Here is a 19,614-nt window from a genome sequence, read left to right on the forward strand (position 1 = left end):
CAGACCACGGCTCCATCCGGCTCATATTGTCCACACTGGCTGGCAGCAGCAGCTCTCCCAGGTTCCAGGCAGGAGCCCTCCCTAGCCTTACCTGGAGACGCTACCTGCCAGGGATGGAACCGGGAATCTTCCGCGGGCCAAGCAGGGGCTCTCCCGCTGAGCTGCAGCTCCCTCCCCCAGGGAGAAGACGACCTGGCCGCTCCCACACCTGCAAACCAGGGCGGGCCCTGCTCAGCAGCAAAGGGGGCCGTTCCTGCTTGCTCCCCCAGGACCGACTCCCCTCCCCTGCAGGGCTGGCTGCCCCAGAACGGAAGCCCGGGGGCCTTCCTGGGCAGGCGAGTCAGGCGGGCGGCTCGGCGGCGGTTCCCTGCGGAGTCACCTTGGTGGGCTCACGGCGGCGGGCACAGCTGTGGGTGCAGAGGTGGCCGGCCGCGCAGGCGGAATTGCAGCCGGGCAGGAACCTGCAGGCCCCGACTCGCCAGAGCAGCCAGCCCGGGTTGCAGCAGCAGCACCAGAAGAGCAGGGCGGCCCCCAGGAGGGCAGCCAGCCAGGCAAAGAGAGGCGGGCGCTTGTCTGCAGGAGGAGGAGGAGGAGGAGGAAGTGGCTGGTGAGGGGCAGGAAGCTGGAGCAAGCCCAGAGCCCTCCCTCCAACCAGCTGGTCGGGCTGTAGACCGTACCTGCTGCTGGGCCCTGGTTGGCAGCAGCTGGGGGCAGACGCCGGCCCTCCTGGGCTCCTGTGCAGCTCTCCTGATCTGCCTGGTGGGCACTGACTCTCGGTGGGGTCTCAGCCTGCAGGGCGGCGGGTGGAAGGGTGGGTAAGCCTGGGAGGAGAGGCAGCCGTTAGTGGGGCTAACGTGGGGAGATGGAGCCCATCTTGGAAGGCAGGCACGTGCCGAGTGCTGGGAATGCAGCCCTGCCCGGCACTCCAGGGCTCTGGAGAGAGGGCCCATCTCTGGTCGAGGGGGCCCTCCCAGCCCTGACCGTGTGGAGGACGTCAGGGCAGTCGGGAAGGGCTGGCGTGTTGAAGGGCTTTTGGCCAGAGCGGCCCACCCCACTTGGAACATAGCCACGCTCACTGGGCCAGCGATCACCACCAGGTGGCTCTTACGGCTCTGGCATTTGGGGGCAGGTAGGCTCCTAACTGGCCCACCATCTCCATCTCCTCCTCCTCCTCCTCCTCTCAGGGGTGGTTCCCTGACCCCCCCACCCCACCCCCAGCTCTCCCCCCAGGCTGGCTGACCTTGGCACCGGGCTGGGGGCTGGGCGGCCTGGTCTGTGCCGTCCCCACAGTTGTCCACCTGGCTGCCGTCACACACCAAGCTGCGCGGGATGCATTTCCCATTGCGGCAGGGGAAGTAGGACGCGGCGCCACAGGCCGAAGCGTTCAGCCCTGCAAAGAGCCAGCGCTGAAGAGGCCGGCCGGGAGAGGAGACAAGCTCCCCCGGCCCGGCCTGGCCCGGCCCAAGACAGGCTGGCTCCCGCTGCGAGCCTTACCCGTGCGGAGGGAGGTGAAGTCGGCCACGAAGTCCACCCGGGGCTGCTGGCCACGGGTCACTAGCCGCAAGGTCAGGGAGCCGCCGGTGGAGAGGATGGGCCTGGGGATGCTCTTCCCGCACAGGGGCGCCCCCAGGGGCTTGGCCGTGGGGCCCCTGCCGTCGTAGAACTGCACGTAGGAGCCGGCGGCACAGGGGTCGGGGGGGCCCTGCTCCCCACTGGGCAGGGGTGAGCCCCGGGTGAGGGGCACTTGGCTGGCCCCAGGAGGGGGGGTGCTGGGCGGCAGGCGGAGCATGCTGTACACCAGGAAGAAGCGGAACTGGAACTGCAGCCGGTCCTCGGGGGAAGCCGCCTCCATTGTCACCCGGCAGTCCGTGCCGGCCACCACGAAGTAGAAGCGCCGGGAGTCGCGGTGGGACGTCAGCACCATCCCGTCCCCTCGGAGGGTCTGGCCACACAGGTCGACCACGCTGGCTGTTGGGGGAGAGGCGGGGAGGCCCCCCGAAGCGGGCCTATCAGTGGGGCACCATGGAGAAGCAGCCGATCCCCACTGCGACGTCCCTCCACAGGGCCCCGCGGCAATGCCAAGAAGCCCCTTGTGGACATCCGAAGCTGGCCATGCTGGGCTGGCACTTGGTGGAGTAGCCAAGAGGTCTCACCTGCCGTCACTTGAACTAAATTGAAATAACAACAACAACTCAGGAAAAGGTTGCCAGCTCAGCCGGTGGCGTTTGGGATGCTTCACGGGCCGCCTTACAGGATCAGACACAAAGCCCCTCTAATCCAGCATCCTGCTTCCAGGAGCAACCAGCCGGATGCATCCAGGAAAGCCCCCGGAGGGGGGGTGGGGGGGGTGGGGAGTGCACAGCACCTTTTGTCCCCAGCAGCGAATACTCTGAGCGATTCTGTTTCTGTACGTGAAAGGCAGGAGCAGACATATCCGCCATGCCGATTCATGAACACAGCATGCTTCTGCAAAGGGCCGAACTGGTGGTGATTCCTTGGTCAGGCAAGCTAGTCCAGCCTGCCCCGATCACAGGAAAGAGGCAGAAGGGCTGGGCCCCCCTCACACTGGCCTGGCCCACACAGCCGTCCACCTCTAGGGTTAATGGGGATGACCAACGTTAGCATGATTGTGTGAACCCAGGCCAAGGGGGTTTCTGGACCGAGAGGATTCTGAAACACACACACCCCCATTTATGCCAGTGTTGGTAACCCACATTAAACCTAGGCTTGAATGACTATGCCACTGTCTGCTGCAGCTAGTCAAGGCTGAGAAGGCTAGGAAGGAAAGGGTTGGGTCAGCCATCATCACTGACTGGTGGCAGAACAGAGTCCGTCCACCAAGATGCCTGGTGCTCTTTGGATAGCATCATCCAAGTGCTCTGCTCAAGAACAATCCCCACCTGCCGTCTCTTGATTCAGGCAGAGAGCAAGCTGGCCTCACCCAGACCCCTCACTGTGCCAAGCCCCAGTAGGGACTGCCCCAAAGAGGCGTCTCTTAATTTGAATTACACCTCAAAGGCTAACAACAGAGTGAGGACTGTGGATTGGATCCCGCTTCCATTCCAGTTCATGGAAATGTATGGCACAATAAAACCTCTAGCCTTTAAGGTTCCACAGGGCTCTTTGTGATTTGACCGAAAGCAGCCTCAACAGATATTTTAGTTACCAGGCACCCATTGAATGGTCCTTTCCGTCATTACCCAGAAATCGCAGCAAATTAGAGCCAGGAATGCTGGTCATTCAGCTCCCTTTTCTGTTGCCATCACATAATTTACACACGGTAGTATGAAACTAACAAGGAGCGTCCCTCCCCCATCTCCCCTTCCCCACTCACTTCGGGGAAATTTCACTCAGGCGCTTTCCGGCACCAGGAGCTTTCTACTGAAGGTCTTCTTCTATGAGGCTTTACTATGAGTTTGAAGTTGCCCCAAAAACTCAATGCAAAAAGTGGATTTTTTTACCCCAGATACAAATCAGGCGACACTCTAACACACGCTGAAAAACCTGAATTGTGTGTGAATTGCTCCCCGAGAGCTCGCAGGGAATTCGGGGTAAATTTGGCCGATATGTGAATGCACCGCCTCCATTCCGGAGGAGATGCGAACGAATAGCTGGGTGTGAAATACTTCCAGGCTTGCTCTGGATTCTTTGGCGGTCCATCTATGCCATCAGAATAAGGCCAAACCACCCAATTTCTTCACAAGCCTTCCGAAGACCAAAGTCCCACCCAAACAGTTCACTCAGAATTGAATGCTTTGCTGGGCGCCTAGGAACATAGGAAACAGCCGTATACGGAGTCAGACCCTTGGTCCATCTAGCTCTCCAAGGCTGCAGGCAGGAGTCCCTCTCAGCCCTCTCTTGGAGATGCTGCCAGGGAGGGGATTGGGAAGGAACCTTCTGCTCTTCCCATCAGCACCCCACCAGCCCTCATGCCGCACAAAAGCGCCTGTCGCTCCAGATTCTCTCTCAGGCCAGCGAGGAGCTTGAGGACGTTTCTGAAACATGCACCCTACCTGTTTGCATGGCTGAGGTTGCCACGGAGGTCACTTTCAGGAGAAGCAGCCATCTCCCCCACACCTGTGGACTTCCTCTCTGGTCTGCTGTGCCCATCTCTCCACTTCTTGGGAGCCCTGCTCAACTCTGGCTGGGCCAAGAAGAGGCAGCACCGTCTGGGATGGCAGCAGCTGTGAGAAGCAGGTCTGAAGAGACCCGCAGCCCCCTCGGTGAGCAAATTAGGCTGGAGATTGCTTTGGCACAGCTTGACAGAGGAACAAAGGACGAGGTGGGCCAACGTCTGTGGCCAAAAGGTCCCATCCTGCTACGTTCACTTTAAAAAGCGAAACCCCAGGCACAATGGTTCAGCAGCTTGGCTTTTGTTCGGCCTCACCTCAGGTTTTGCAGCCGCTGCGTGCCTGACTCAATTGCCATGGAAATACGGGAGTTTGATGAAGCCACACACGATCCCAGCCAGCCAGAAAACTCGCTGCTGCCTCTGGAATTTGGAGCCAGCTGGCTGGGCGAGGTGCTAGATCACAGCTGCTTCCTGGGTAATTGCCTGCCAGAGGCTGCTACTGTCAGCCAAACAGGGAGCCCAAGAGAAGGGCACAGCTGCACGAGCAGGGCTGTTGGCTCCTGAGGATCCTGTCCTGCTGCTGCTGCTGCACTCACATGGACGGAGGAGCCTGCAACAGAGCAAGCCTGGCCCCTCTTGACACAGCTGTCAATCAACCCATCACCGGAGCAGCCGACAGTGGCATCCCCAGGCAGTAGGCACACATATTCCGGACCTGAGCACTGATCAGCAAACAACCATTACCATAACCTAAATAATAAAACACTACACCAGACAGGCAGCAGTCTTCTTTGTGTTCCCGTTACAGTAAACAGATGCATAATTAAATAGTCGCTCTCTCAGGAACCGCTCATCTGCCTTTGATGGTGTCTCTCTCCCCTTTGGATCTTTCATTGTGGCCTTTAATCACTTCTTCTTCTTGCGTTCACTGTCAAGGATTATTTGCTTCCACTTGTATTGACATGTTTGTATTCTTCTTCATTCTCCTGTAGTCTCTGTGGCTTGCTCATCTCTCCCTTAGATGTTTCCTTCGGTAATGTCCTCATCTGACTACAACAAAGAGCTGCCTCCCATTTTGCGACCCCCCCCCCACTCCCCACCAGCCATAGAGGAATGGAGGAAGCAGCTTTATACTGAGTCAGACGCTTGGTCCATCTAGCTCAGAACTGTCTACACGGACTGGCAGCAGCTCTCCAAGGTTTCAGGCAGGCAGGGGACTTTCCCAGCCCTACCTGGAGATGCTGCTAGGGACTGAACGGGGGACCTTCAGAATGCAAGAATGCCGGTGTCCTTCTTCCCTGTCCCCTCAGGAGAAGAGCTTACAGCGCTCACATGCAGTGACCCATCCAAATGCAAACCAAGGCAGGCCCTGCTTAGCAAAGAGGACAACGAACTTTTGCTACCTCAAGACCAGCTCCCCCACGCCGCTGAAATCTCTCTCTTCTATAGCTGTTTTGTGTGTGTGTGTGTGTGTGTGTAAGTCGCCACGAGACACCCATCTTGGCTGCTATAAACAAGCATAAATAAGTTCTGTGCATCTGGTATTTAACCCAGTTATAAGCGTTTCAGCGATTTCCCATTATGAGCAAACACCAAAGCGTGTGTAAGAAAAGCTGAAACATCGGGGCGGGGGGGGGGGAAGGAAACTGTGCTCTCAACAGGAGAAGAGGGGTGTGTTTACTCGGAAGTAAAACAGTTGCGGAAAGAAAACAATGTTGGGAAGCAATTAATTAGAAAGCAACAATGTTCAGCATAAACAGACACTCTTGCAGACACATCACAGCTTTGTTTGGGTTGGTTGGCTTGGCAGATGTGGTAGTGGCGGCAGAGGTGAAACTGACCAAGGCGCTTCCCAGGCTGTTCAGCACGAAAATGCTTCGGCTTGGCAGGCTCGTTCTGAAAGCGTAAAGCGCCTGCACAAAGCTTCGGGCGCGGGGCTCCGGGCTGCGGCGCGGGGTTCGGAAGCTGCCGGGCTATGGAAACCGGCACGGAGAGGGCCACTGGGCGTGCGCAGCCGCTACAGACATGCGCAAACGGCACAAAGCCGCAAAACCTCCGCGGGGGGAATTCAGGCGGGCTTTCTGCGCTCCTCCCCATCCCCCCCCCCACGCACGCGCCCCTGGCAGCCGAGCCCGCTTCTCTGATTGGTTGGCGGGGTGACAGGCGCACCACTAATTGGCGGGCTGCTGGACAGCCGGCTCCGCCTCCCGCAGCTGAAGCTCGCGACGCCTCGAACGCGCCGCATTTGATTGAGGAGAATTTGAGACAGCTGAGGCGGCGGCAGGAGGAGAGGCTCCCCTCAGGGAACTTCACGCCCCACACATTGCAGCAGGAGGGCCAGCAGGGCTGAAGAGGAGAGGCTCCCCTCAGGGAACCAGGGGGCTTCACGCCCCACACATTGCAGCAGGAGGGCCAGCAGGGCTGAAGAGGAGAGGCTCCCCTCAGGGAACCAGGGGGCTTCACGCCCCACACATTGCAGCAGGAGGGCCAGCAGGGCTGAAGAGGAGAGGCTCCCCTCAGGGAACCAGGGGGCTTCACGCCCCACACATTGCAGCAGGAGGGCCAGCAGGGCAGAAGAGGAGAGGCTCCCCTCAGGGAACCAGGGGGCTTCACGCCCCACACATTGCAGCAGGAGGGCCAGCAGGGCAGAAGAGGAGAGGCTCCCCTCAGGGAACCAGGGGGCTTCACGCCCCACACATTGCAGCAGGAGGGCCAGCAGGGCAGAAGAGGAGAGGCTCCCCTCAGGGAACCAGGGGGCTTCACGCCCCACACATTGCAGCAGGAGGGCCAGCAGGGCTGAAGAGGAGAGGCTCCCCTCAGGGAATTAGGGGGCTTCACGCCCCACACATTGCAGCAGGAGGGCCAGCAGGGCTGAAGAGGAGAGGCTCCCCTCAGGGAATTAGGGGGCTTCACGCCCCACACATTGCAGCAGGAGGGCCAGCAGGGCTGAAGAGGAGAGGCTCCCCTCAGGGAATTAGGGGGCTTCACGCCCCACATTGCAGCAGGAGGGCCAGCAGGGCTGAAGAGGAGAGGCTCCCCTCAGGGAATTAGGGGGCTTCACGCCCCACACATTGCAGCAGGAGGGCCAGCAGGGCAGAAGAGGAGAGGCTCCCCTCAGGGAACCAGGGGGCTTCACGCCCCACACATTGCAGCAGGAGGGCCAGCAGGGCTGAAGAGGAGAGGCTCCCTTCAGGGAACCAGGGGGCTTCACGCCCCACACATTGCAGCAGGAGGGCCAGCAGGGCTGAAGAGGAGAGGCTCCCCTCAGGGAATTAGGGGGCTTCATGCCCCACATTGCCTCTAAGGGGCAGCAGCTGCTTTCCTTCCATCCCAAGGGGAAATGCTCTGAGGGAAGGCTGTCTCCAAGACAGCGCAAGGAAGGGCTCCATGCCCAGCAGTGGCTTTTACCTCAGCATTTTAATGAGAATAATTAATAAATAGTCACTGAGGAAAGGCTGTCTCCAAGACAGGGCAAGGAAGGGCTCTATGCCCAGCCTTGGCTTTTACCTCACCAAAATAACGATGATAAATCTCTGTTGCTTTAGAAAAAGGAGGAGGAAACCACTCAAGCCATGCTACTCAGCCAGGATATGGCTGTTTAAAAGAATACTTTGTGGGAGAGTGGTGGGAATATGGTCTTCAAGACCCCTGCCAAAAAGCAGTTTCTGAGGGGAAGAGAAGTTTCTGTGTGGGGAGTTCATCTCTCTGCTTGGGCTTCATTTTGTGCAATAAATAAATAAATAAATAAATCTGAGGGGAAGAGAAGTTTCTGTGTGGGGAGTTCATCTCCCTGCTTTGGCTTCATCTTGCCAAAAGAACTGAAACAAACCCCTTCGGAGGATGCTGCAGCCGTGCTGACGTGAACAAAAGCCCTGCCACCTCACTGCCCACATTTGTAGCATTTGTCTGCAGAGGGCAAAACGCGACAGATTCTCCCCGTCCTCAGAACACTGGGGCGCCACAGTCTTCTGCATCACGGTGAAAATCTGTCCACTCTTAGAGCGTTCTTTCTCTGTGCATACAAATGCTAGAAATATGGACCGCGTAGGGCAGGACTTCTGAGCGCAACGGCACAGGGGCTGTAGCAGGAAATTCCCAGAGGCCAGGGGCTGCTGTGCAACTACAGACTGGCCCTTTTAGTCTGAGAAACCTGAGGCTCCTTTATTCTCCCAACACTGTAAGGCAGCATAATTCCTAAGAGAGTGGCTGGCTTGAATGGAACACCCTCCCTGTGCATTAAAAGCCTTAGCGTTATAGATACTCGGAACACCTTTCTGAGGCAGTATAATCTATAATTTTCAGGCAGGCTTGTATGGAACATGCTTCATGCATGGGGGAAGCTTCAGGCTTCTTAATTCTCTCAACAGAAGAGAGGGCTCTCCTTATATTCTCTCAAATTAGTTTTAGTGAGTTATATCTTTTCATATTTGTGAACCGCCTAGAGCTATCTGGATGAGGGGATAAAGAAACTTAATGAAACAATGAATAAATAAAACAGTTGTAGGAGGCAGCATAATCTCTAAGATGGGGGCTGGCTTGTATGCATGATAGAAGCACCAGGATTCTTTATAACTGCCAACTTTATAGGGAAGGATACTCTCCAATTTAGCAGCTGCCATTAACTTAACATTTTTTGTGTGTGTTCTATCCCCTAAACATCACTTCGAGGAAAATTTAGCAGGAAGAAATGGAGTCGGTGCATGTGTCCCTGCAACCTCCAGGCGGAAGAGCTGCTCTTGGAGCACCTTTTCCTCCCAGGAGGCCAGCGTGGCAGGTAAGGCTCAAAAAAGAGAATGCTAATTGTATAGGATAAAATCTACCAGAATAGACTCCCTAGTTGTATCGTTGCATTTTGTGATGAGACCTTTCCTCAGAGGACTGAAGAAAGGGTAGCCCAAACGTTCTTCCAATATATATTATTTATTATTCATTATTCTATTTTTTACATTTTATATCCTGCTCTTCCCCAAATGGGGCCAAGAGAGGTGTACTACATACTTAGGTTTCTTTCTCACAACAACCCTGTGAAGTAGGCTATGCTGAGAGAGAGAAGTGTCTGGCCCAGAGTCACCTAGCTGTATCATTGCATTTTGTGACGAGACCTTTCCTCAGAGGACTGAAGAAAGGGTAGCCCCAACGTTCCTCCAATATCTCTTAGCCATTGAAGTCACCTAAGATAATACAAACCTGAACAGTACGTTATCCCCGAAATCAAATATGCAATCCTTTGGCAAAATCCTCCTAAGATGAAAAAACGCCACATTGCCCCCACTCTGGAATAAGTGGCACAACTTGCTCTTTTCCAACAGGTTTCAAGGAACAACCAACGGAGGCAACGTCACAGAAGACATGAAAGGAGCCAACGACACAGACACACAAGGCAAGCCAAACCAAACCAAACCACAACCCAGGGGCTGCGTAGAAGCTTCAGGCTTCTCTCTTGTCCCAGTCATCATCATCATCATCATCATCATCATCATCATCGTCACACACTTCATTTGTGAGCCGCCACCCCAGAACAAATAGTCCTCTGGGCAGCTCACAACACAACATAACACAACACAGAAAAACGTCCAGGAAGAGCACATACAACACAACAAACAAATCACAACACAAAACTCCAGCTCTAGGAGGCGGCAGCAGCATCTCTAAAATGCTGGCTGCCTTGAATAGAACACGCTTCATGCGTGTTAGCAGCTTTGGGGGAATTGCCAAGAACAGACACAATACCACAGACACCTTGTATTCTGCAATTTAGGGAACACGCTTCACGCGTGTCGGAGGCTTCAAGCTTCTTTAGTCGCGCAACTATTTTCTTGGGCTGCATACACTCTAAGATGCTGGCTGCCTTGAGTGGAAGAGGCTTCATGCTTCTTCCATTCTGTCCCCTCGACAACGCTGCGTGGCAAACTGGGCAAGAAGACACGGAGTTGGCGCATGTGTCCCTGCGACCTCCAGGCCAGAGTGCTGCTTTTGGAGCATCTTTTCCTCCCAGGAGGCCAGCGTGGCAGGTAAGGCTCAAAAAAGAGAATGCTAATTGTATAGGAGAAAATCTACCAGAATAGACTCCCTAGTTGTATCATTGCATTTTGTGATGAGACCTTTCCTCAGAGGACTGGGCCCAGAGAGGTGTACTACATACTTAGGTTTCTTTCTCACAACAACCCTGTGAAGTAGGCTATGCTGAGAGAGAGAAGTGTCTGGCCCAGAGTCACCTAGCTGTATCATTGCATTTTGTGACGAGACCTTTCCTCAGAGGACTGAAGAAAGGGTAGCCCCAACGTTCCTCCAATATCTCTTAGCCATTGAAGTCACCTAAGATAATACAAACCTGAACAGTACGTTATCCCCGAAATCAAATATGCAATCCTTTGGCAAAATCCTCCTAAGATGAAAAAACGCCACATTGCCCCCACTCTGGAATAAGTGGCACAACTTGCTCTTTTCCAACAGGTTTCAAGGAACAACCAACGGAGGCAACGTCACAGAAGACATGAAAGGAGCCAACGACACAGACACACAAGGCAAGCCAAACCAAACCAAACCACAACCCAGGGGCTGCGTAGAAGCTTCAGGCTTCTCTCTTGTCCCAGTCATCATCATCATCATCATCATCATCATCATCATCATCATCATCATCGTCGTCACACACTTCATTTGTGAGCCGCCACCCCAGAACAAATAGTCCTCTGGGCAGCTCACAACACAACATAACACAACACAGAAAAACGTCCAGGAAGAGCACATACAACACAACAAACAAATCACAACACAAAACTCCAGCTCTAGGAGGCGGCAGCAGCATCTCTAAAATGCTGGCTGCCTTGAATAGAACACGCTTCATGCGTGTTAGCAGCTTTGGGGGAATTGCCAAGAACAGACACAATACCACAGACACCTTGTATTCTGCAATTTAGGGAACACGCTTCACGCGTGTCGGAGGCTTCAAGCTTCTTTAGTCGCGCAACTATTTTCTTGGGCTGCATACACTCTAAGATGCTGGCTGCCTTGAGTGGAAGAGGCTTCATGCTTCTTCCATTCTGTCCCCTCGACAACGCTGCGTGGCAAACTGGGCAAGAAGACACGGAGTTGGCGCATGTGTCCCTGCGACCTCCAGGCCAGAGTGCTGCTTTTGGAGCATCTTTTCCTCCCAGGAGGCCAGCGTGGCAGGTAAGGCTCAAAAAAGAGAATGCTAATTGTATAGGAGAAAATCTACCAGAATAGACTCCCTAGTTGTATCATTGCATTTTGTGATGAGACCTTTCCTCAGAGGCCTGGGCCCAGAGAGGTGTACTACATACTTAGGTTTCTTTCTCACAACAACCCTGTGAAGTAGGCTATGCTGAGAGAGAGAAGTGTCTGGCCCAGAGTCACCTAGCTGTATCATTGCATTTTGTGACGAGACCTTTCCTCAGAGGACTGAAGAAAGGGTAGCCCCAACGTTCCTCCAATATCTCTTAGCCATTGAAGTCACCTAAGATAATACAAACCTGAACAGTACGTTATCCCCGAAATCAAATATGCAATCCTTTGGCAAAATCCTCCTAAGATGAAAAAAACGCCACATTGCCCCCACTCTGGAATAAGTGGCACAACTTGCTCTTTTCCAACAGGTTTCAAGGAACAACCAACGGAGGCAACGTCACAGAAGACATGAAAGGAGCCAACGACACAGACACACAAGGCAAGCCAAACCAAACCAAACCACAACCCAGGGGCTGCGTAGAAGCTTCAGGCTTCTCTCTTGTCCCAGTCATCATCATCATCATCATCATCATCATCGTCACACACTTCATTTGTGAGCCGCCACCCCAGAACAAATAGTCCTCTGGGCAGCTCACAACACAACATAACACAACACAGAAAAACGTCCAGGAAGAGCACATACAACACAACAAACAAATCACAACACAAAACTCCAGCTCTAGGAGGCGGCAGCAGCATCTCTAAAATGCTGGCTGCCTTGAATAGAACACGCTTCATGCGTGTTAGCAGCTTTGGGGGAATTGCCAAGAACAGACACAATACCACAGACACCTTGTATTCTGCAATTTAGGGAACACGCTTCACGCGTGTCGGAGGCTTCAAGCTTCTTTAGTCGCGCAACTATTTTCTTGGGCTGCATACACTCTAAGATGCTGGCTGCCTTGAGTGGAAGAGGCTTCATGCTTCTTCCATTCTGTCCCCTCGACAACGCTGCGTGGCAAACTGGGCAAGAAGACACGGAGTTGGCGCATGTGTCCCTGCGACCTCCAGGCCAGAGTGCTGCTTTTGGAGCATCTTTTCCTCCCAGGAGGCCAGCGTGGCAGGTAAGGCTCAAAAAAGAGAATGCTAATTGTATAGGAGAAAATCTACCAGAATAGACTCCCTAGTTGTATCATTGCATTTTGTGATGAGACCTTTCCTCAGAGGACTGGGCCCAGAGAGGTGTACTACATACTTAGGTTTCTTTCTCACAACAACCCTGTGAAGTAGGCTATGCTGAGAGAGAGAAGTGTCTGGCCCAGAGTCACCTAGCTGTATCATTGCATTTTGTGACGAGACCTTTCCTCAGAGGACTGAAGAAAGGGTAGCCCCAACGTTCCTCCAATATCTCTTAGCCATTGAAGTCACCTAAGATAATACAAACCTGAACAGTACGTTATCCCCGAAATCAAATATGCAATCCTTTGGCAAAATCCTCCTAAGATGAAAAAACGCCACATTGCCCCCACTCTGGAATAAGTGGCACAACTTGCTCTTTTCCAACAGGTTTCAAGGAACAACCAACGGAGGCAACGTCACAGAAGACATGAAAGGAGCCAACGACACAGACACACAAGGCAAGCCAAACCAAACCACAACCCAGGGGCTGCGTAGAAGCTTCAGGCTTCTCTCTTGTCCCAGTCATCATCATCATCATCATCATCATCATCATCATCATCATCATCATCGTCACACACTTCATTTGTGAGCCGCCACCCCAGAACAAATAGTCCTCTGGGCAGCTCACAACACAACATAACACAACACAGAAAAACGTCCAGGAAGAGCACATACAACACAACAAACAAATCACAACACAAAACTCCAGCTCTAGGAGGCGGCAGCAGCATCTCTAAAATGCTGGCTGCCTTGAATAGAACACGCTTCATGCGTGTTAGCAGCTTTGGGGGAATTGCCAAGAACAGACACAATACCACAGACACCTTGTATTCTGCAATTTAGGGAACACGCTTCACGCGTGTCGGAGGCTTCAAGCTTCTTTAGTCGCGCAACTATTTTCTTGGGCTGCATACACTCTAAGATGCTGGCTGCCTTGAGTGGAAGAGGCTTCATGCTTCTTCCATTCTGTCCCCTCGACAACGCTGCGTGGCAAACTGGGCAAGAAGACACGGAGTTGGCGCATGTGTCCCTGCGACCTCCAGGCCAGAGTGCTGCTTTTGGAGCATCTTTTCCTCCCAGGAGGCCAGCGTGGCAGGTAAGGCTCAAAGATACTGACTGGACCTAGCTAAAGAGAAAACCATATATTAAAAAAAGAATTCTCAGCATGTGAGAAAATATAACAGAAAAAATCTCGAGCTCTCCCAGCACCTTCTAAGATAAGGCCCTTCATCAGGACTGGAGAATATATACACAAAACACATTGATAGTCACAAGATAATATAAAACCGAAACAACTGTTTAAAGTATGTTATCCCAGAACTCTTATACGTTCTCATTAGGCCAACTTTACATATTAGAAGATAAACATGTAATATTGCCAAAACTTCAAAATAAAAGACCTAGCTTCTTTCCCAACAGAATTCACAAAAGGCGGCAACCACATGCAAGCCAAGGAAGGAGGAAAAGAGTCTCATGGAAGAACCAAGAGGCAGGGACACACAAGCCACGAAGGAATTAAAACAGTCCACGATGATGCACAAGATAGCCAAACCAAGGGCTTTGTTCCTCACCACCCAGAATCCTCTGTTAATCTAGGGGCCATCAGTAGAAACTTCAGGCTGCTTTGTTCTCCCAACAGCTGCGGAAGGCAGCATGATCTCTCATTCTGTGGCTGCCTCGAATGGAACACGCTTCATGCATGGAAGCTTCACGCGTCTTCATTCTCCCAACAACAGCCTTGTCAAGCTGCAGATCCTCTAAGATGGTGACTGCCTTTAACAGGACACACTTCATGTGTGCTGCATGCTCAGCAGCCCTTTGTGGCATGTTTGGAAAGAAGAAACAGAGTAGGCACACATTTGCAATGATCTCCATGCCGGAGTGGTGGTTTTGGAATGTTTTCTCCTCCCAAGAGGCCTGTGTGGGAGGTAGGATCAAAGACAGGGCATGGACCAAGGTAAAGGGATCCCACCACCGTCAAAAACAGAACTCTTAGGGTGTTGTAAGAGACAATCGAACAGAAACTAGACTAATGCCTGCTATGATGAGGCTCTTCAGCAGGGCACTGAAGAATCTGTACAAAATAGGTATTGTTATGGCTGACAAGCAGAACTAGGTTTCTCAGTAGTTACCCCTCAATGGTTACTCTAAAGGATGACTCAATTTCAATAGGGGTTGCATTGGGTAATTTTGCCAGCATGTGAGCCGGTATTCATTATGCATTGACTTTTGCAAGATGGGACAAAACAGCTGTGAAAATAATTACCAAGAAATCTAAGATTTTATCCTGAGTGAACTTTTCATATTCTAACAGAAGAATGTGGTATTGCTCACACTTAAAAATCAATGATATGCCTTTTTCTTTTCCAGTGGGTTTCAAGAAAGAGCACAAGGAATGAGGAGGACACAGAAGACAAGACAAGTTGACCTGATCAATCTTGTGATGGAGAGGCGCTTTGTCAGAGAATTGAATAACTATTCAACATAGTCATTCAGTTGTGTTCATTATAGTTATGTGTAAATATTGAGCATACATATTTATTTCACACTGATTGTTACAAGAGAATGTAAAAATGAAACTGTGAAAAGTATATTCATCAAGTTTTGCTCACACTTCAAATAAATGACTTGACTTGTTCTTTCCCAGCAGATTTCAGGAAGGAGCTGAAGGAGCAAGGAGAGTGAGGACAAGACAAGCTGTCCCAATCTCTTTCGTGATGAGGCTTCATCAGAGAATTGAAGGACATATACAAAATATAAATATGTATACAAATACTGAGCATACTTATTTATTACATACCAATTGTCACAGGAGAATATAAAAATGAAACTCTGAGAAATGTATTACTCAGGAAATCTAAGGTGTCATCCTTCATAAATGTCTCGTACTCTGTGGATTTGCTCACACTTCAAATAAATTATGTAACTTGTTCTTTGCCAACAGATTTCAAAAACAGACCAATGGAGGCGACAAGAGACAAGCCATGCCAAGCAAAACTGCACTACTCTTTTAGGTCTTGTTTTTTCAGATTAGTCTCAAAACCAGTGGCTGGCTGCTGCAAACAGAGGCTTCAAGCGTGAGTTTATTTTATCCTTGGCCCTGTGAGGTAAGTTAGCCTGGAATATTCTGTGCTGGCTTGAAGGGTTCATGCCTAAAAAATAAGAATACATTTGTTTACATTGTTTGTATCCTGCCTATTCAAGAGCCTTAAACAACCATCTCTTCAGCCTGGCTTTTAATGATATGTTTTAATCTTAATTTTAATTAGATTTAATCTTGTTTAAATGTTTCTTGATTTTAATTGTTTTATTCTGTGTGGGTTTTTTTTAATTTTAATGTAAACCAGCCTGAGCCAATGAATGAATGAATGAAATAATAAATATTCAACAAAATGCTATTCAGGGCCGCTTGACCTTTCTTAAATGAAAAAAACAAAACAAAAAACAACAACCCCCCCTTCTAAATGCAAAACAACAACAAAACCCACTATTAAATGCAAGCCCCCACACAACTAAATTGAAAAAAACCACTACTAAATGCAACAAATACCCCAAACCCATTACTAAATGGAAAAAAATCCACCACTAAATGCACACACTCCACTAATAAATGCAAAAAACCATTCACTACTAAATGCAATTAAACAGAAGATAAAATAGACAAGAAAAAAGAGCATTCCCAACTAAAAACTGAGTATTCTAAACAGGAGTTAAAAAAAACAACCATTGGCTCTGTTCACCAGCCATACTCATTGAGCTGTGTTGGTTCACATCAGGTTTTTTCACTCGTCAGGCATCTTTTTTCACTTGTCACAGATGGGTGGACTAGTGGATTTTCTGAGCCTTGATTCTAAACTTGGATTGGAGAAAAATGGAATGTTTCTTGGTGCAGATCTCCTGACCTTGCTGCTTTGCGTGAGTATTTGTTCAGTGAATCTGAAAAAACTGTTATTGTGATGTTTGAAACTAACACTTAACACATTTGTTAAAGATTTGTGTTAATGTTTTATTTTGAAACATGAATTATTTGAAATGATGAAAGAATTTTAATATGCTTATAGATTTTCTTTTTACCCAGCAGGTTGACTTGTATACAGTGCCATGTGGATTGTGGATAAATCCCTACAAAGGAGGATATTGCAAGAAATCAGAAATTTATAAAAGTGGCTAATGTCAGAGAAGACCAGAAAATTTCCCCCTAGCAGACTGATTTATATAGACGGCCATGTGGATTGTTGGTAAATCCCTACTTAGGAGGATATTTGAAGAAATCCAAAGTGTATTAAAGTGGCTAATATCAAAGAGGTATGTATTAACTCCTACTTAGATGTTTTTACTCTCTTATTAGGATGTTAGATATACAGTTAAGTTGACTCTATTTAAAGTTTTCCTTCTAGCAGATTTCCCTCTCAAAAGAGACTTGTGCAGACAGGTTGAAAGTTGCTCTTACAATAAGTGATATAGGGACATAGGAGCTGAAGTCCTACGGTCAGGGTGAAGTGCTGGTAACCTCTCCCCTGTAGACTTCAAAGAAAGAGGAGAACTTTCTGCAACTTGAAGAAAAAAGATGAAGTCTGAAGAAAAGATTCACTGTGGAAGGAGCAGTTCACTTGCCATGGAATGTGATGCTTTCTTGGTCCACGTATTGAGAGACAGTTTAGTTTGTTACCATTAAATTGTTGTTCTGTATGTGTGCATTCAGTATTTCTGTAAAACCTTTGTGTAGAACCCGGGTTCTTCTTCTTGTAATGTATTTTAAATGTCTGAAAGATTTTTGTTGTAGTTGCTACACTTCTGATCAAACCTACAATTTTGAAGAGCAATGCTGACACGATGCAAAACAAGGGAGCCTTCTTCCTTAGAAGAAGGTAAATCCACAGGGGCTGTTCTAAGGACTGCAATATTTGACATTTTATTTGATAGAGAATGGCAGAGAATACCACAATTTCATTATGTGTTGTGTGAAAAAATTCTTCTGTTTGTTGGCCTAGATTTCCTGCCAATCAATTTCATGGGATGACCCCTGGTTCTAGTGTGATGTGAGAGGGAGAAGAATTTCTCTCTATCCACTTTCTCCACATCATGCATGATTTTATAGATCTCTATCATGTCTCCCTGCAGTTGTCTTTTTTCTAAACTAAATAGCCCCAGGTGTTATAGCCTTGCCTCATAAGGAAGGTGCTCCAGGCCCCTGATCATCTTGGTTGCCCTCTTCTGCACCTTTTCTAGTTCTACAATATCCTCTTTCAGATATGGTGACCAGAATTGTATGCAATACTCCAGCTGTGGCTGTACCATAGTTTTGTATAAGGGCATTATAATATGGGCTGTTTTATTTTCAATCCCCTTCCTAATGATCCCTAGCATGGAATTGGCCTTTTTCACTGCTGCCGCACACTGAGTCAACACTCCGACACAACCCCAAGATCCCTCTCCGATCCCATCAGTGTATACTTGAAGTTGGGGTTTTTTGTCCCAATGTGCATCACTTTACACTTGCCAGCACTGAGCCGCAGTTTGGAGAGATCCTCTGGGAGCTCCAACCAACCTGTTCTGGATTTCACTACCCCAAAGAGTTTGGTATCATCTGCGAATTTGGCCACCTCATTTCTAGGGCAGGGTCTTCCCTGGGGGGCCAGGGAACCAACCAAGCCCTCCTCAATGCAGCAGCCTTCCCTTCAGTCATTCCCCTGCCCTTGGCTTTCCTGCCCCAGGGAGCATCTCTGTGGGTTCCTTCCAAGCACTCCGTCCTCCCCCTCTTGATTGGGGCCTCACAGACCAAGGGCAGGTGTGGGGTGCTTCTGGTGGGCCTTTCCACACCCTCCTGCCACGCCCCCCCCCAACTCTCTGGCACGTCCAAGACCAACATGCCCGCCTTAGGAAGCACCTGTGATAACAGCTTCTGTTTTCTCCCAGTGTGAGAACTTCTGGCTGTCATGGGGTGTAGCACTTGCTGTGAAGGTGGGAGAGGAAGGCCAGCCAGCCTCCCAGCACCAGGGCAAGGTGGAATTAGATGGCTCTTGTTAACTTAAAACTTAAGCTGCCTCCCTTGAGGTGGGAGACCATTTGAGAGGCCTCATCATTGGTCTCCCCCCCCCCCCGCCCCTTTGATCTCAAACAGCCCGGTAAGGCAGCGGAGCGCTGAGAGAGCGGGGAGCCCAAAGTCCGCTGTGTGACTTAGTGGGGATTTTAAGATGGAGGGGTGTCTTTGTCTCTAACCACTACCCAAGCCGGTGCTGCCAGCATAAGACTCAGCCCGCAAAGAAAGAGGGCGGGGGAAGCAGCCTCCGGCATCCAGAAGTTCCTGGACTACAACGCCCAGCATTCCCAGACACAGTGAATTATGTCTTGGGGTCCTGGGAGTTGCCGGCCAGCCCTAGCCGGAGTCCTGCTCCTGAAATGGTCAACAGCCCAAGAAGACAGAACAAGGCGGAGGGAGCGATTCCCGGCAGCAGGGAACACACAGAGAGCGGGAAGGATGGGAAAGGGAATGGTGCCGGAAAGCGCCAGAGGAAGCTGCCTTGGGCTGAGTCGGGACCTTGGGCCATCTGGCTCAGGACTCTCTGCACCGACCGGCAGCGGCTCTCCAAGGTTAAAGGCAGGACTCATTCCCAGCCCCACAAGTTACCTGGAGAGGCTGCCAGGCATTGAAGCTGGGTCCCCCTGCAGGCCAAGACGAGGCTAGTCTAGGGACGAGCATCTAGGGCCCATCAGCCCCGCAGGGGGATCTCTCGCAGGTCAGGCCCCCAGGCAGTCTCCCATTCAAATGCAAAGCAGAGCTGGCAGGGGAGGTAGCCCGGAGGAGGAGGAGGAGGAGAGCAGCGGGGGGATTCACCCAAGGAAAGCCCTTTGGGAAACCTGCATGGCGGCGGCTGCTACCGCGCTTGCAAAGGGCGGGCGGGAGGCAGGCTGCGCGCGCAGCTCGGGGTCCAGGCAGGGCTGCTTTCAGGATGGGCTGGACCCGCTCCGTCTGCCGCCGGCAATGCATTGTGGGCCGCTTCAGCCGAGGAGGGCTGAGAGCGCGGAGGCGTCGAACCCGAGGCGCTGCGCACGCGCGGCCACCCAGCGGCTCCCGCGCCGCTGTCTTGGCGCCCTCCCGCGTCCCCTCCTCATCACGTGGCTGGAGGGAGGCGGAGGCTCCCCTCCCTCTCCTGGCAATGGGGGCGGAGCCCAGGAGT

At 51.2% G+C, this 19,614-nt stretch overlaps 1 protein-coding gene and 2 long non-coding RNA genes across 9 annotated transcripts; 1 reads left to right on the forward strand and 2 right to left on the reverse strand.

Moving 5' to 3' along the window:
- Nucleotides 1–26: 26 nt before the first annotated feature.
- On the reverse strand, nt 27–2,441 carry LDLRAD2 (low density lipoprotein receptor class A domain containing 2). Its single transcript, XM_053281376.1, has 5 exons — nt 2,366–2,441; nt 1,495–1,968; nt 1,241–1,390; nt 678–821; nt 27–573 (listed from the first exon to the last, which is right to left on the reverse strand). The coding sequence occupies exons 1-5, from the start codon at nt 2,439–2,441 to the stop codon at nt 341–343; spliced, it is 1,077 nt and encodes a 358-aa protein (XP_053137351.1). The 3' UTR covers nt 27–340.
- A 3,876-nt stretch (nt 2,442–6,317) lies between these two features.
- LOC128338582 (uncharacterized) lies at nt 6,318–17,125 on the forward strand. Of its 7 annotated transcripts, none has more exons than XR_008312657.1 (7): nt 6,318–8,846; nt 9,382–10,083; nt 10,526–11,242; nt 11,686–12,381; nt 12,824–13,532; nt 13,856–16,741; nt 16,822–17,125. It is a non-coding gene; the product is annotated as an uncharacterized LOC128338582 (long non-coding RNA). The 7 variants fall into 7 exon arrangements; XR_008312656.1 differs by having other exon boundaries at nt 16,834–17,125; XR_008312658.1 differs by having other exon boundaries at nt 16,837–17,125.
- Nucleotides 10,959–19,391, reverse strand: LOC128338583 (uncharacterized). Its single transcript, XR_008312659.1, has 3 exons — nt 19,065–19,391; nt 11,478–13,562; nt 10,959–11,332 (listed from the first exon to the last, which is right to left on the reverse strand). It is a non-coding gene; the product is annotated as an uncharacterized LOC128338583 (long non-coding RNA).
- Between the last annotated feature and the right edge of the window lie 223 nt (nt 19,392–19,614).

Source organism: Hemicordylus capensis, chromosome 16, assembly GCF_027244095.1.
Source record: "Hemicordylus capensis ecotype Gifberg chromosome 16, rHemCap1.1.pri, whole genome shotgun sequence".
Taxonomy (NCBI): Eukaryota; Metazoa; Chordata; class Lepidosauria; order Squamata; family Cordylidae; genus Hemicordylus; species Hemicordylus capensis.

Coding starts and splice junctions, on each gene's coding strand:
- LDLRAD2 (XM_053281376.1), bottom strand. CDS start 2,441: ATGGCGGATATGTCTGCTCCTGCCTTTCACGTACAGAAACAGAATCGC. Junction 1,969..2,365: donor TTCGCTGCTGGGGACAAAAG/GTGCTGTGCACT, acceptor CTCCCCCAACAG/CCAGCGTGGTCGACCTGTGT. Junction 1,391..1,494: donor CTTCACCTCCCTCCGCACGG/GTAAGGCTCGCA, acceptor GGCTCTTTGCAG/GGCTGAACGCTTCGGCCTGT.